This window comes from Lissotriton vulgaris, chromosome 1_1 (genome assembly GCF_964263255.1).
Source record: "Lissotriton vulgaris chromosome 1_1, aLisVul1.2, whole genome shotgun sequence".
NCBI classification, from domain to species: domain Eukaryota; kingdom Metazoa; phylum Chordata; class Amphibia; order Caudata; family Salamandridae; genus Lissotriton; species Lissotriton vulgaris.
Window position 1 is genome coordinate 797,125,267 of NC_141685.1, and position 13,283 is coordinate 797,138,549.

Consider the following 13,283-nt stretch of genomic DNA (forward strand, 5'->3'; position numbering starts at 1 on the left):
CATGTTTGCCGTGCTTTTATGGTCATTTTTAATATGAACCGAATAAAGCTTCATGAACTGAACTGTATCAGGCAATCAGTGATGCCTTCTAGTGTTATGCAGTGTCTCTTGAGAATTCACCAAGTTTCCTTCATGATTTAAGGACAACTCTATTGCAGTAAGAATGCATTTTGAGTACAACTTTTCTTTATGACTTGTAAGTAAATATATTTTTGCCAGTCATGTCGTTTGAGAAGTCGCCACCTTTTCCTAATCATTTAATGTAATGTCTAGATAGTACCTCTGTCTCTGGATATTTATGAAAAGACCCAGACGTTACTTTCAATTTATAGAATATAGTAATTATGGAATACATTTTCATGTATAGAATGAGACCTACATCAACCACTTGGCAACTGGTTTCGCTTTTAAGATAGTCAGACATGTAATATGTTTCTTTGGATATATTTATGGATGTCTATTGATGTTATTCAGAGCACAAGGATGATGAGTTACATTAATAGATGGACATGAAGGTGAAAGAAGAATGTGAGGCATGTGAATAAATGGCTAAAAGGAAGGATGGAAATAACAATTACTCTTTGGGTAAACAGTATTTGAAAGTCAAGAGTCTTCAATGTTCTTCTCACCCCTGGTGCACCTCTACTAAGTTCACAACCATATGTGTGCTCCCACCCAGGAAGCCGCTTCATTCTTCTGGAGGGGAGCCAGTTGGATGCCAGCGACTGGCTCAACCCTGCCCAGGTGGTACTCTTCTCGCAGCTCAACTCCAGCGGGCCCTGGATGATGGACCTGTGTGCAAGACGTCTTCTGGACCCCTGTGAGCATCAGTGCGACCCCGAAACTGGTAGGCAGTGGGAACTTGAAGTAGTTAATGGTTTGATTAAATTCTTCTGCCACTGTATGATTTTGCCTTATTGTTGATGAGGTACTTTTGAAGCTTATGTCGCTGTTGGATTCATCATATTCACCATTCTACCAGTAGGATCTATCGTAGGATGATATTGGAGCATTAGATTAGGTTACTTCAATGAAATGTTTTGAAAAGAAAAAATCTAGCTCCTTTCTTTGTTCTCATGGAAAAAAAACATCTTTAAACTACGCCTTGATCATTCCCAGAAGAACATAGCATGGCTATCTTGTCACGTTTTACTATAGTCTTTAATTTTGTTTTTACAGGTGTCTACCTCCATTTTTTCCTTCTTCCGCACTCCAAACACTGAAAAATGTGCTTTTGGAATGCTGGACTAGTCATTTCAATATTTATACATCATTACTTCACTACTGGGGACATGAATGCTCAGCTCGACACATTTTTTAGCTTTATTGACCAAGTTGGGCGGCCTCTGGTTTACCTGAGTCTCTGCATCCCCTCTTTGAAGACAGTGATAGATACATCCTAAAGCCCTCTTCGGTCGGCCGGAAAGCACTCTGTTGGTGCTGCACTTTCATGCACTCTGTAAACGATGGACCAGTGTCTTTTATCAGTGCCTTGAAAACTAGAAATTCAATGTGATATTCGAGTGATACTGAATGTAGACAAGAACAATACAATATACGCTTTGCATTGCTCATAGCACATACCCGTCAGAGGTCGCTTAGGGATTAAAACATGTATCAATGAGAATTTGTCGAAAAGAGGATAAAGATGATTAAAGTTATAGATTGCAAGGCCTTTTCATGTGTTTCCTTGAAGTTAAGATCTGTTGGTGCTAAAGTCAGGCTTGGGACCAACTCCTTCTTTAGTTCTCTCTGTGGTTCAATGTCAGCGAGAATAGAGGATCCGCTTGTCCGTTTTGCAAGCACCTCAGTTCTGATCTAAAGGACCCCACTGTGATGAACATTTTTGAAGTCCTGGTTTAACACTGTAGTCAAAGGGAGGGATTCCGGGGATCCTTGAGAAATCAAAAGGACTTTTTGATTTGCAAGTACTAGGCTGTCGGCTTCTTCGCAGCTGGCTGGGCTTGTGGCCAGGGTTCCCTTCATCCTACCACTAATCACATGCACACAAAGAAATGCCGGAGATGCGCATTCACTATTCGAACTCTCTCTAGAAGAGAGCTCGCAAGACATCAATTGCTTTGCTAATTCGCCTCTCTTAGCTAAGTCTCTAGGTTCCTGCTTCTCATGACAGCAGTGCCAAAGATACAAATTCTCTAATCACAGAGGAAGAGGAAATTACATTGAGCATCCTTTGAAAGCCAATGAACGGTTTTGGGTGAATTTTCTGGCGGCTTATGTTAGTTTGATTTTGATAGTTCAATTGAGGGGTGGGAAGGCTGAAGATTCTGCAAATTCCATGAAATTTTGTGAAATTCCATCCTGTGAAACGTATTGGCTAAAAAGTGGCAATTTTAATCCATTAGCGAAATTTCCCTGTGAGTGGATTTTGGTTGCCTTACATTTTGCTGGCATGTTTCACCCACTGCTACCAATGATATCACAGAAACGTTAGCCCTTTACCAGTCTCCTATTTGCAACTGAAGGGAAGAGGAATGAGTGGAAACTGCAGAATGTAAGCAGGGGACCTGGAGCCCTGTTTACTGGTCTGTTCCTGCCTTTCAATTCATGACCCCTAAGTCCAATGGTAGCAAAAACCATCTATACCATTGGACTTTATGGCTATCAAAGAGCAGAACTGTGGTGGCAGCTGCTATCACTGGCTACCTCGAATTGGCGTCCATGAGCGGTACTACTTAATATTACTTTTCAAGCTCTCAGAATCCTTTGGGCAATCCCCAGCCTCTGATTCCCGGAGGGAGGTAATTTGAAGTTCTGTTAGCTAATTTGCAGGTTACTTAAATATTCATCCATCCCTCCAGAACGGCTATGGGGTGGGTCAGCAAGTCGGCGTATCTGCAATACGCGATCAGAGAGGTTTTGACACAGTCAGTGAGATGGCTGTCATACTGCATCACTAGAGTTGTTGGGGGAACAGGGAGACTTTAAAAGCCACAGACACACATCCGTCCTCAACTAAACACCAGGCTGCCACCTCCTCCCTTCACAAGGGTACCGAACTGGAGTATCCGGAAAGAAGCTTGAACTACATTGGTGAACAAGAAATAGAAGACGTCATAAGTGCATTAGTGACCCTTAAATAAATGGAGTCTTATGACAATAAATTTAGTTATGATGAGAAAAAACTACCAGTCAATGGCGACCAGAGGTTTTCCTGGGTTGTCTCTTTTCTGTGTCCAAGACACAAGTAACAATCGCCTAAATCAATAACACATACTCCTTCCTGCAAATCACGCATCGCTTTGCCAAAACATTTGACCTCCGAACCAACGGCAACTAGAGGGTGAGGCCTGTGAAAATGAGTGTACCCCCACAGCTTCTTGGTCTCTGTAAAACCCGATGCAGCTGTAATTCGAACAATTTGAATCTTTATTTTCTATTGCAGAGCACTGAGGATGTTTTCTCTCATAATAATGAGGTCGATCGGTATTAATAATTTCTTCCTTTCAGCATCTCTCTTTCTCCATTTTTTATTTATTATGTGATTGTTCACTGCCTCTTTCGTTGACAGGGCATTGGCATACACAAATACATAATTCAGTACAAGTTGTTCTTATCTCAGTGGTAACTTCTAATTTGGTAGTTGAGTTGGCGTTCTTCCTTGACAGTCCCTTTCTCCTTTGTACACCCCCTCTCCGGCGCTTTTGCTGTCTTATTTTCTTTGTTCAGAACTCCACGTAGCCTCCCCTCCTTCCCATGAAGTCATCCTCTTTGTCTTTTCCAACCTCACTGCTCAAGTTTCCTTACTTCATGAGATCATTTCCCACTTAATCTGTCAGGCCCCACACCTCCCTTCACTTTTGCATTCCACGTGCCTGTCCTTTCCTCCTGGTGTCCTTACTTCTTGCCCTGCTAGCCCTTTCAATTTTCATCTCCTTTCTTTTACTTTCACTCTGTAGTTGTTTTGTTTGTTGCTTCAAATTCTAGTCTATTCTGTTCCCAGTTTGTATATTGTGTATGTTTTTTTTAGAGTCTGTGTATGGAGAGGTGGAGTCATGGTCTGTGCATTATGAGACTCCACACAATACCTACCCTTGTCAGGGTTTCTCATAATCTGTACCTGGTTAGGGACCGTCACAGTCTGCACACGGTGAAGGGTTGCCACAATTTGTATACCATTAGATTTTGTCATAGTCTTTATATGGAGTAGAGTTGCTGTAATCTGATCATGGTGAAAGTTTGTCATGTCCATACGCTGTGAAGGTTCGCCACAATCTGAAAGCGAAGAAGGTTGACTACACTCTACCTATAGGGAGGTTTTTTTATAATCTGTATCCTGTAATGGCTGCAGCAACCTCTACATGGTGAAGATTTTTACTAGTGTGTATATAGTGAAGGTTTGTAACAATTTGGCATGGTGAACGTTTTTCACAAAAGGATGGATATGGTGAAGTGTGACCAAGGTCTGTTTGTGGGTAGGAGGGGTCACAGTTTGCCTATGCTAGAGTGTGTAATCATTTGTATATGACGAGATTCTGCACCATTCTGTCTATATATGTTGAGGGGTTGTCATCATTTGTGTTTGGCGAGGGTTGGTCACTATTCTTTATGGGCAATGTGCCACGTTGTCAAACCTTCTGACATGCTCCTATATCCTTAAGTACTTTTTTCCATAACTTATTTTTATTCTTTCTTTTACTTTTTCGTTTTTACTTTTTATTCTACTATTTTCATCCTATTCCTTTTTTGTTGTACACCTGTGCATGTTCAATATTTCATAACCATTGTGTGTCAAACAAATGTTTGTACTAAATAACAAATTTGTTTATTTTTCTTCTGTTATTTCTTGCATTGCACAGTTGTATATAATTGCTTCTGTTCTTTCTTTTACTTTAAAGCATTGTTAAAGTCATTCTAACTATTGGTTAAGGTATCTTTTTTCCTTTCTATTTTTTTCTTTCTGTCACTTCCTTCCTCCAATTCTTCCTTTCTTTCATTATTGCTCTTTCTTTCTTTCTCTCCTCTTTCTTTCTTTCTTTCTTTCTTCCTTTCTTTCTTTCTTTCTTCCTTTATTCTTTCTTTCGTTCGTTCATCAACAGTTCTTTTTTTCAGGCCTAGCTCCTCTTTCTCTATAAACATTGTCTACAATATTCTTCTTCTACTCACACACTCCCTCTCTACTTCTTTCCCTTCATATCCCTTCTCTTTTCTAATTCTAATTCAAACAAATTATTAACACATACATTTCTCTTTAAAACCCCCTAACAATTCATTGAAAACATAATGTGGGTGAGTTTTGAGCACCTTGACACACTCAATCGCTAGAATTCATTGCATCTGTCAGATTGAATATGAAAGAGCTATTGAAAGAGTTCAGCCTCTTTCGGCACCGGAGCATCACTTTTTTTGACACTCCGATGGTCTTGCCCTATTCCCCATATTTACAACGTGGCACTAAGGCACGTAACGTGGCTTAACATGCATAAATATGCCCTTCTCCACCACAGTCCATTACAGCAAAGGGGCAGGCAATGGGTGTTCCCTCACAACACCAGTGCTTAATTTGAGCTGGTGGTTTCCAGTGCTCAGCACCAGCACTTAATCATCAACACCGGCGCTTGAGCACTAGTTAAGAACACATTCATTTTTTGTAGGCACTGAGAGATTAAATGATTCGCCCAGGATCACAGGATTTTGAGCCGATGCCGAGACTCGAACCTCATTCCCCAGCTCCGAAGCCGGCAGCTCTGGTCATTCGGCCACATCTTCTCCCCACTTGCAGGGTTTATTGGTTCTGTGTTAGGCAGCGCTAACAAGACAATTTGGCTGCTGTTTTATTTTTAATTAATTTTCTATTGTACTGTGTATTTTATCCGGCTCATGTATAATCACAATGTTATTTGTCTGGGGCTGTTTTTATTTGTAAGTCTGTTTTTCTGCTTTTGTGGCCTACATAGGCTGAATAAAGAAACATTGAAAACAAAATTGACCGGTCGAAGCTGCCTCCTGACGAGATCCCCGGCACTTACTTTTTTCAAATTAACCACTGGAAAACACTCATTGCTTTTTGACGCTGCCCCAGATATACAAAGCTGTGGCAGAGCCAAAAACTAAGATCAGGTAATACCTAGTCTTAGAATAGTGATACAAGGAGAAATTATTAATTTCTCCTCGTTCTTTGATCTTTCTATGCAGCACACATAGAAAGAGCAAATCGACATTATTGATTTTTTATGTGCAGGAAGGTGTCCCTACCTGCACATAAACAATCGCCTTTGCAGCGCAGGCACCCTTGCCACATGGTGGCGGGGTGCCTACGCTAGTGCTAGGATGCTTTTTTTGTGCCAGCGCTAGGGGAAACACTGGGATGCACTGTATTTTTCTATTTACAGCGCATCCCTGCATTTAACAAATGTCAGAGCACGACGCTGCCAAAGTTGGCGTAGCTCCGCTCCCTGGCATTTTCTTGTACATATGCCCCTCTATGCCTCAGCATCACTTCAGAACTACCTAAATAATGGACACCTGTTCATTCACATGAACGCCAGGTTCCAGAAGATTTATTTTGCCTGCGGATGCCCCAACATTCATCTTGTCCCCCATCATCTTCAACATATCCATGGGACTCAACTCTTCAATAATGTCTAATAGACCAATCCCGCACAATTCTACCTGAAAGAGTCTCCACTCCATACTTCCAGTACCTCAAACACAGCCTCCTAGACTTTTGGACTTAGATGTCCAGCACCTATGTGAAGATCAACTCCACCAAAACAGAATTCCTGCTGTTTGCCCAGAAGAGCAAAGAACAACTAGCCCAAATCTGGCTGAGTGTCATCAATCTAGATGCAATTGAACCACAACTTTCACCCAAAGCCAAGTTACTGGGATTTGAACACTGGCCTCACCCTCAATAATCCCTGTCAAAAAACCAAGGTACCCTTTGCAGCTCTCCCTACTAAAGAAAATGAACTGTCCCTCTCAGAGAGCATCTTCAGGACTGCCATTCAACCCTTTGTCCTTTAGCGTCTCAATGGAGGCAACACCTTACTCCAAGGACTCCTAGACTTCACACTTGCACCCATAGGGCATCCTTAATGCTGTATGCTCATCTAGAGCCAGAAGAAAGATGACCACATCACCCTCATCCTGATGGAATTCCACTGGTTCCTCTCGTCACCATCTTCAACACCAATTGTAGCCTCAAAAAAGCCATCATTACCAGCAGTGCCACTTGTCTGGCTAAAAAGCTTACACCTATGGCTTTTGGGACTCCCTGGGACAGGACAACATCAGACTGAAGAGGAAGTGTGTGAAGATTGTGGTGAATTATGTGGTATGGTTGTGCAACCTTACTGTGTAATACACTTGCAAAACGCTTGGAATCAGTCAGGTTTGTTTGTAAAACCTTCAGCTCAACCCTGGCAAGCTGTGGCTTTGAAGGGCAATGCTTAAACAAAGGAACTAGTGTAAAGCATTTAGAAGCACCAAACAACGAAATAAGAAAGTTACTCTTATTGTTATTGTAATTGCAATGATGTAGCGCTTACTACCCCTGATGAGGCTTTGAAGTGCTTTTTCGGAGAGTAGCAAGCTAGGATTTGGATTACTTGTGAATTAGTATTAGGCGATATGAGATTAATTTGAGTAGTGGACATGTGAGTCTGTTAGTGGGATTGAAAAAGGATAGTGAAGGGATAGAAGAGGGAGACGTTTGCATTTATAGAGCCCTTGCTACCCCTGATGAGCTGTCGATGAGGTGTTGATGTGCTTTTATGCGGGTAGCACGCTACTCCAGAACCCAAAGAGGATTAGTGGGGAATCAATATAGGGAAATATGACTTTAATTTGAGCTGTGTACATGTGAATCTGTTTGATAGATTGAAAAGGATAGTGGAGGGATAGAAGAGGCAAAGGTCTAGAAAGTGTTTTTTTTGGAGCTCATAGAAGTAGGAGGAGGTTTGGGATGAGTAAAGGGAAGGTGGAGGTGGGAAGAGTTAGAGCTAAGGGTTTAAAAAGGCGTGCTTGGGAGATCTGAATAGCAAAACAGGTATGAGATGATGCAAGGAGGGGTGGAGGAGGGAAGAGTCTAGAAAGGGTTATTTTGGGTTTCATAGTAGTAGAATGGGATTAGTGATAGTGAACATCAGTCATGGATCCAGCCTTCTGGACACAGTGCCGGCTCGTGTAGGGCGTTCCACCGGGCGGTGACGTGGGGCAGGGGGGGTGTAAAATATGGGAACGGACGGTTACAGGTAAGTAACGTAAAAAATAAATAAAACAAATTTTGTTGCACGCGCTGCATCGCATTTTGCGTTGCAGCGCGCGCAACGACATTCGTTTTTTTTTTTAACGTTACTTACCTGTAATCATCCATTCCCGTATTTTACACCCCCCTACCCTGTCCCTCCCCCACCCCATGTCATCGCCCGGTGGAACGCCCTACACGAGCCGGCACTGTCTGGACCTCTGTTGGACATCCCTTCTCCACATCTTCAGAGACACTACATTCCAATACGACTTTTCCTTCTACAACCCCCTCTGGGATTGTTATATTATATATTTGCTTCAATTTGCTCACCTAGGACTGCATCTTCTAAAATACAAAATTCAATAAGTTCTTAAATAATAGCCCAGGACTGGAGCAAGATAACCCTGATGACGCAGAGTCATGACCAGCAGGTGTCACCGGGAGGTCACCAAAGCAAACCAGTCTCTACTCAGATATTTACCCCTATAAATGTGAAAATGGGAGTAAAATTAATGTGAGTAATGGCAGCACCTTTCACATCGCTTAGAAACGCGAAAACGGTGACATGAAGTTGTATGTCAAAACAATGCCCTGTTGTTATTATTACTCAGTTAAGTGTAGGGCATATGTGTCATGGCAGCTGAAGTGCGTTATTGGTTAACCTGTTGACTTTAATGAAATCAAGGGCCATATTATCAAGAAAGGACGATACATTATCGCCCCTTTTATCGGCAGGAAACTGCCGCTAAAGCTGAAATAATGGGCTTGATAATATGCCTTGTGAATTCCCATAGAAGCCCAGGTTAACACCAGAACCTGGGCTTTTCTGGGAATTCACAAGGGCCTATTATCAAGCCCATTATCGCCGCTTTAGCGGCAGTTTCCTGCCGATAAAAGCGACGATAATGTATCGCCCTTGCTTGATAATATGGCCCCAAGAGACCTGAGATGTTCTAATCTTTCTTTCACAACTTAAACATGCTGAGTGATCTTGGGCAAATTCCTTTATCACCTGGTATCTTTATTCCTCGATCGAAAATAACAAGGGGGCATATTACCAAGCAATAGCGATAATTATCGCTATTGCTTGGTTAGAGACAAAAATGTATCGCCGACCTGTGGCGATTTTTATCGCAGATAAACCTTGGTATTACCAAGGTTTATCGCATATGCGATAAAAATCGGCCGCAATGCATGAATATCGCTGAAAAGTCAGCGATATTCATGCATTACCGAGCTAATGCTCTTAGCCATGTTATCCACCTACCATTGGATAACATGGCTAAGAACTGCTCAGGGGCAGGTGTTAGCTTTTGGAGATATTCTCGCTTAGCGCGAATTTCTCCAAAGGTTGGTAATAGGGGATAGCGATGTTAGCGACTGTTTCCAGTCGCTAACATCTTGGCACGCCCACTTTGCATGTCATTAGTGATAAATATCACTGACATGCAAAGCGGGGCCCAAGATGGTCGCTATCTCCTACTAGCTGTCGGTAACTGGTGTTAGCGACAGCTAGGTAATAGGGAGATAATTTTATCTCCGCTTTCTAGGCTTTTAAAGCCAAAAAAGCAGAGAGAAACCCCCTTGATAATATGCCCCAAGGAATTTTTGTAGTAAGGCGTTCAATCCATCAGTTTGGGGGATTGCTTAAGTATGGTTCACAAGCTTTAGCGCCAACCCCCCCTCCCTCCCACACAAAAAAGATGCTGGGGAGGCCTTATCATGAGTGTGACTCAGACACGCCATTGGGGGGCACCTTCCTCTCAGGGCTCGCTGCCAACGTCTAGGGTCGTGTCACACTCATTTTATCGACCCCTGAAAGAGGGGAGGCTCGCCCAGCACACCAGAATTACCACAGGTGGCCTTTATGTAGCTCATGCATCGTTGCCAACTGATCTCATGCCTCGAGGGTGGCGTGCAGCAGTCTTCGTTTTTCAGCCAACAGAACTTACTCGCCTCTGTGATAAGCATGTTTAGCACTGATGCGTGAAAAAAACACAAGACTGTCGCATAGCAAATGACAACCCTGCACGCACATTGTGGGAGCCAGTTCAGTACAACCATCGCTTTGTTGCTCTAAAACAACTTGGCTTCCCAGGCTAGAAGATCTCTGTGCCCAAGTCTCCAGTAATTCGGGCCATTCTGGGGAAGTGACATTGTCTCACAATGAACCAATCAGATTAAAGTATTAGGTTACAGTAGTTTGTGAAAGAAAAGCTGCTTTCCTGGAGACGTAAAGTCGTTTGAGGTGTTAGGGATAGAGGGGTATTTGTGACAATGAAGGACTAAGGGGAGCAGCCCACAAGCAAAGTGGAGAATTATTCTGAGGAGGGACATAGTGTGAGTTTGACGTGCTAATACAAGCCTTATCTGCAATGATGGCAGGGTTGCCTTGCACTCCTTCCGGCATGCAACAAGAAAGAAATCCAACACCAACTTATATAAATTGAATATGTATTTATTACTTTTTAGACACCAAAATGAGAAAAATTCACCTGAGATTTTTAAGTTACAGGTATATCTCAGCTTTTTAGTCCAAAGCGCAAACAAGCTTTGCTAACTGTAAAGTTTAGAAACTTTAGAAAAGTTTGAAAGAGTTGCATTCGGCTACTTCTCAAGTGGTGCAACCAGTTGTGACAGGAAGGTGGTCAGGGGGGCCAGTAAGAAGTATTTTGACAGTTACCTGGTGACCAAAGCAGTCTCATATCCAGTTCCACCCATTACATCAAGACCACCATAGACTTCAATAGAGTGATCCTGTGGATGCTGAAAGATGCTCTGAGAGCTGTTCAGTCGTGGGGGGTGTCCTTCCAATTATTACTCGGTTCACGGGTAAGGTGGGGTTACTTTGGCCACAGGGGTCAATGTCCCTCAAAGTCCTCTTTGAGGCAGTAGAAGTTCAGCTGCGGCTGAGCTACTTATCTCCATGGGTGTCCAGCGGTATCCTTTCGTGATGGCTGGTGTCTGTCTGTGGTGACCAATCTGGACTCAAACGAGTCTCCCAGGTCCAGCAGACTGGGGTGCAACATTTGCCCTTTTGAGGATTGGTCCCTTGGGTTGCCCGGCGGCGGTCAGCAGTGACCCTTGGAGTCCGGAGTGGCGCAGGTGCAATCCAGCAATCAGTGCAGTTTCTCTTTGCCAAGTCCAATGATCTGCAAGGCAGTCCTTCTATGGTCCTTTCTCTCATAATATCATGATCTGATGTTAAGGGTGCATATTTATGTTCAGAAAGTGCCATAATGTGGTCACTAGCAAATGGGCTACCAGGATTTCTCCGACCTGAGGACTTCTGGCTATGTGTGGCATCTAGCAAACCCAGAGTGCACTATTCTGCGTTGGTTTTGCGAGTTCTCATTTCATAGGTTTCCATTCCTGCTTCCGTCATAGGCTCTGTTGGTGCTGGACTGCTCTGTTTTCATTTCCGTCTCTGGACTTCAGAGCCCCACAAGAACAGAGGAGGTGTGTACACATTTTGCAGGTATACCAGTTTTACTATATTTCCTGGACTTACCTGTTGCCTTGCATTGCTTTGACCACACTTGACCGCCATCTGTGCCATTGGTTTTGCTTCCGCCACCTCAACAGAGTCACTTGGCATTTTCAAGGTCCCGGCCACGAGTGATTACGCCTGTCAGGGACTACAAGCCCCAGCAGCCCTAGCGGTGCGCACGCCGCCCACACCAGTTTCGAGCACCGGGAGGCACTTAAGAAGAGCGCTGGTCTCCCGTAGCGCGGGAACCGAACTTACCTGGTGCCTTGTTTTGCTTTGACCACACTTCACCGCCATCTGTGCCCTTGTTCACTGGCAGCAAGAGAAGGAACTGAAATTTGCAGTCACATGCTTTTATTTTAAACATTGCCCCGCCCCAACAGGCCCCTGGGCATTCTGGTATTTGTAGTGCTGAACATAAAAGAAAAACGAAGGGGCATCACCAGATTGACCTGAGAGGCATAGGTGCGTGAGCATGCAATAAAGTGTTGTAGAGGCATACATGTGATTTTTATATGCGTAGGCAGGCATGTGGGATAGATTGAGGGACAGAGCTCCTCCCAAAGTAAACTATGCAATATGAAATAATGAATAATAGTGTAGTGGGCGAAATATAAAATCATGATGCCAATATTACTACCACGTTGATGATCTGTGACTCATGTATTATTTTGCTTTCATCATCAGTTCTTGCGTTGATCACAGAGTCCTTCGTGCTGTCACATAGAACTACCAAATTTGTGCGAGCTCCATCGGCACTGTGATGGTACAGATGAACATTAGAGCCTCCTTGCATGAACTTGCACCATTTTGAAGGAACATAGTTCTTAAATATAGGCGCCTCGGGCTCAATAGAACTGGACAGGAGCAGATAATGTGCTCAGCAGATTCTATGTGGTATTGGCACAAGGGACACTACTTCTTGGAGGTGTGTTTTTCCCGTGAGCCCTGTAGTCCTGTACTGGTAATGTTTGGGGCCTAATCGTCAGAACATTCTGTAAGGCTTGCCTTCCCAATCCTGCCTTCAGGTATGGTTGACATGAGGTGGCTTTGTGTGAGTAGACAAGGCCCTCTGCGCCACGGATATATCTAATATGTTGGAGATCCTGTTGCCTTGAGGTGTTCTTTCCCTGCTTTTTTAGCAGGTTTTTTAGGCTGGCCATTGTTAGTTGTATGTCCGTTAGGAGATCCGCTGGCACACCCAATGTCTTTTGGGCATCAAGAGATACCTTGCCCAGCGACTAGTGTTATCAGTAAAAACTATTTGTAATGCTTCCCTGATTGTGCCAGGACCTACCTTAATCACATGATGATAATATTTAACTATATATTTTTTACATTCAATACCCATTGCTGGAATATTGAACTCTAGGCCAATCAGTGTGCGCCTTGTTGAGTATGGATACAGAAAAGGGGGTGGTGATGAACAGAGTGTCTGAATTAAGCAGACCACTCTTACCCAGTCAAGAGATCAGGGCTTAATCCATCACCGTTTTTTAGCTCACTGCATCACCCCAGTTCAGAACCTGGCTATATGCAAATTAGCCTGACCCCGTGCCTCATGGGAACAGGGCAGACCAA

The 13,283-nt window shown here is 43.4% G+C and overlaps 1 protein-coding gene across 3 annotated transcripts in view; it reads left to right on the forward strand.

The window, feature by feature from the left end:
- The window catches only part of ASTN1 (astrotactin 1), a 666,610-nt gene that overhangs the window by 335,593 nt on the left and 317,734 nt on the right, over positions 1 to 13,283 (forward strand). For all 3 annotated transcript variants that reach the window (XM_086956551.1, XM_086956560.1, XM_086956570.1), the window contains one exon: positions 680 to 847. In XM_086956551.1, the coding sequence (XP_086812677.1) occupies positions 680 to 847 (168 nt within the window). The remainder of the gene's footprint in view (positions 1 to 679; positions 848 to 13,283) is intronic.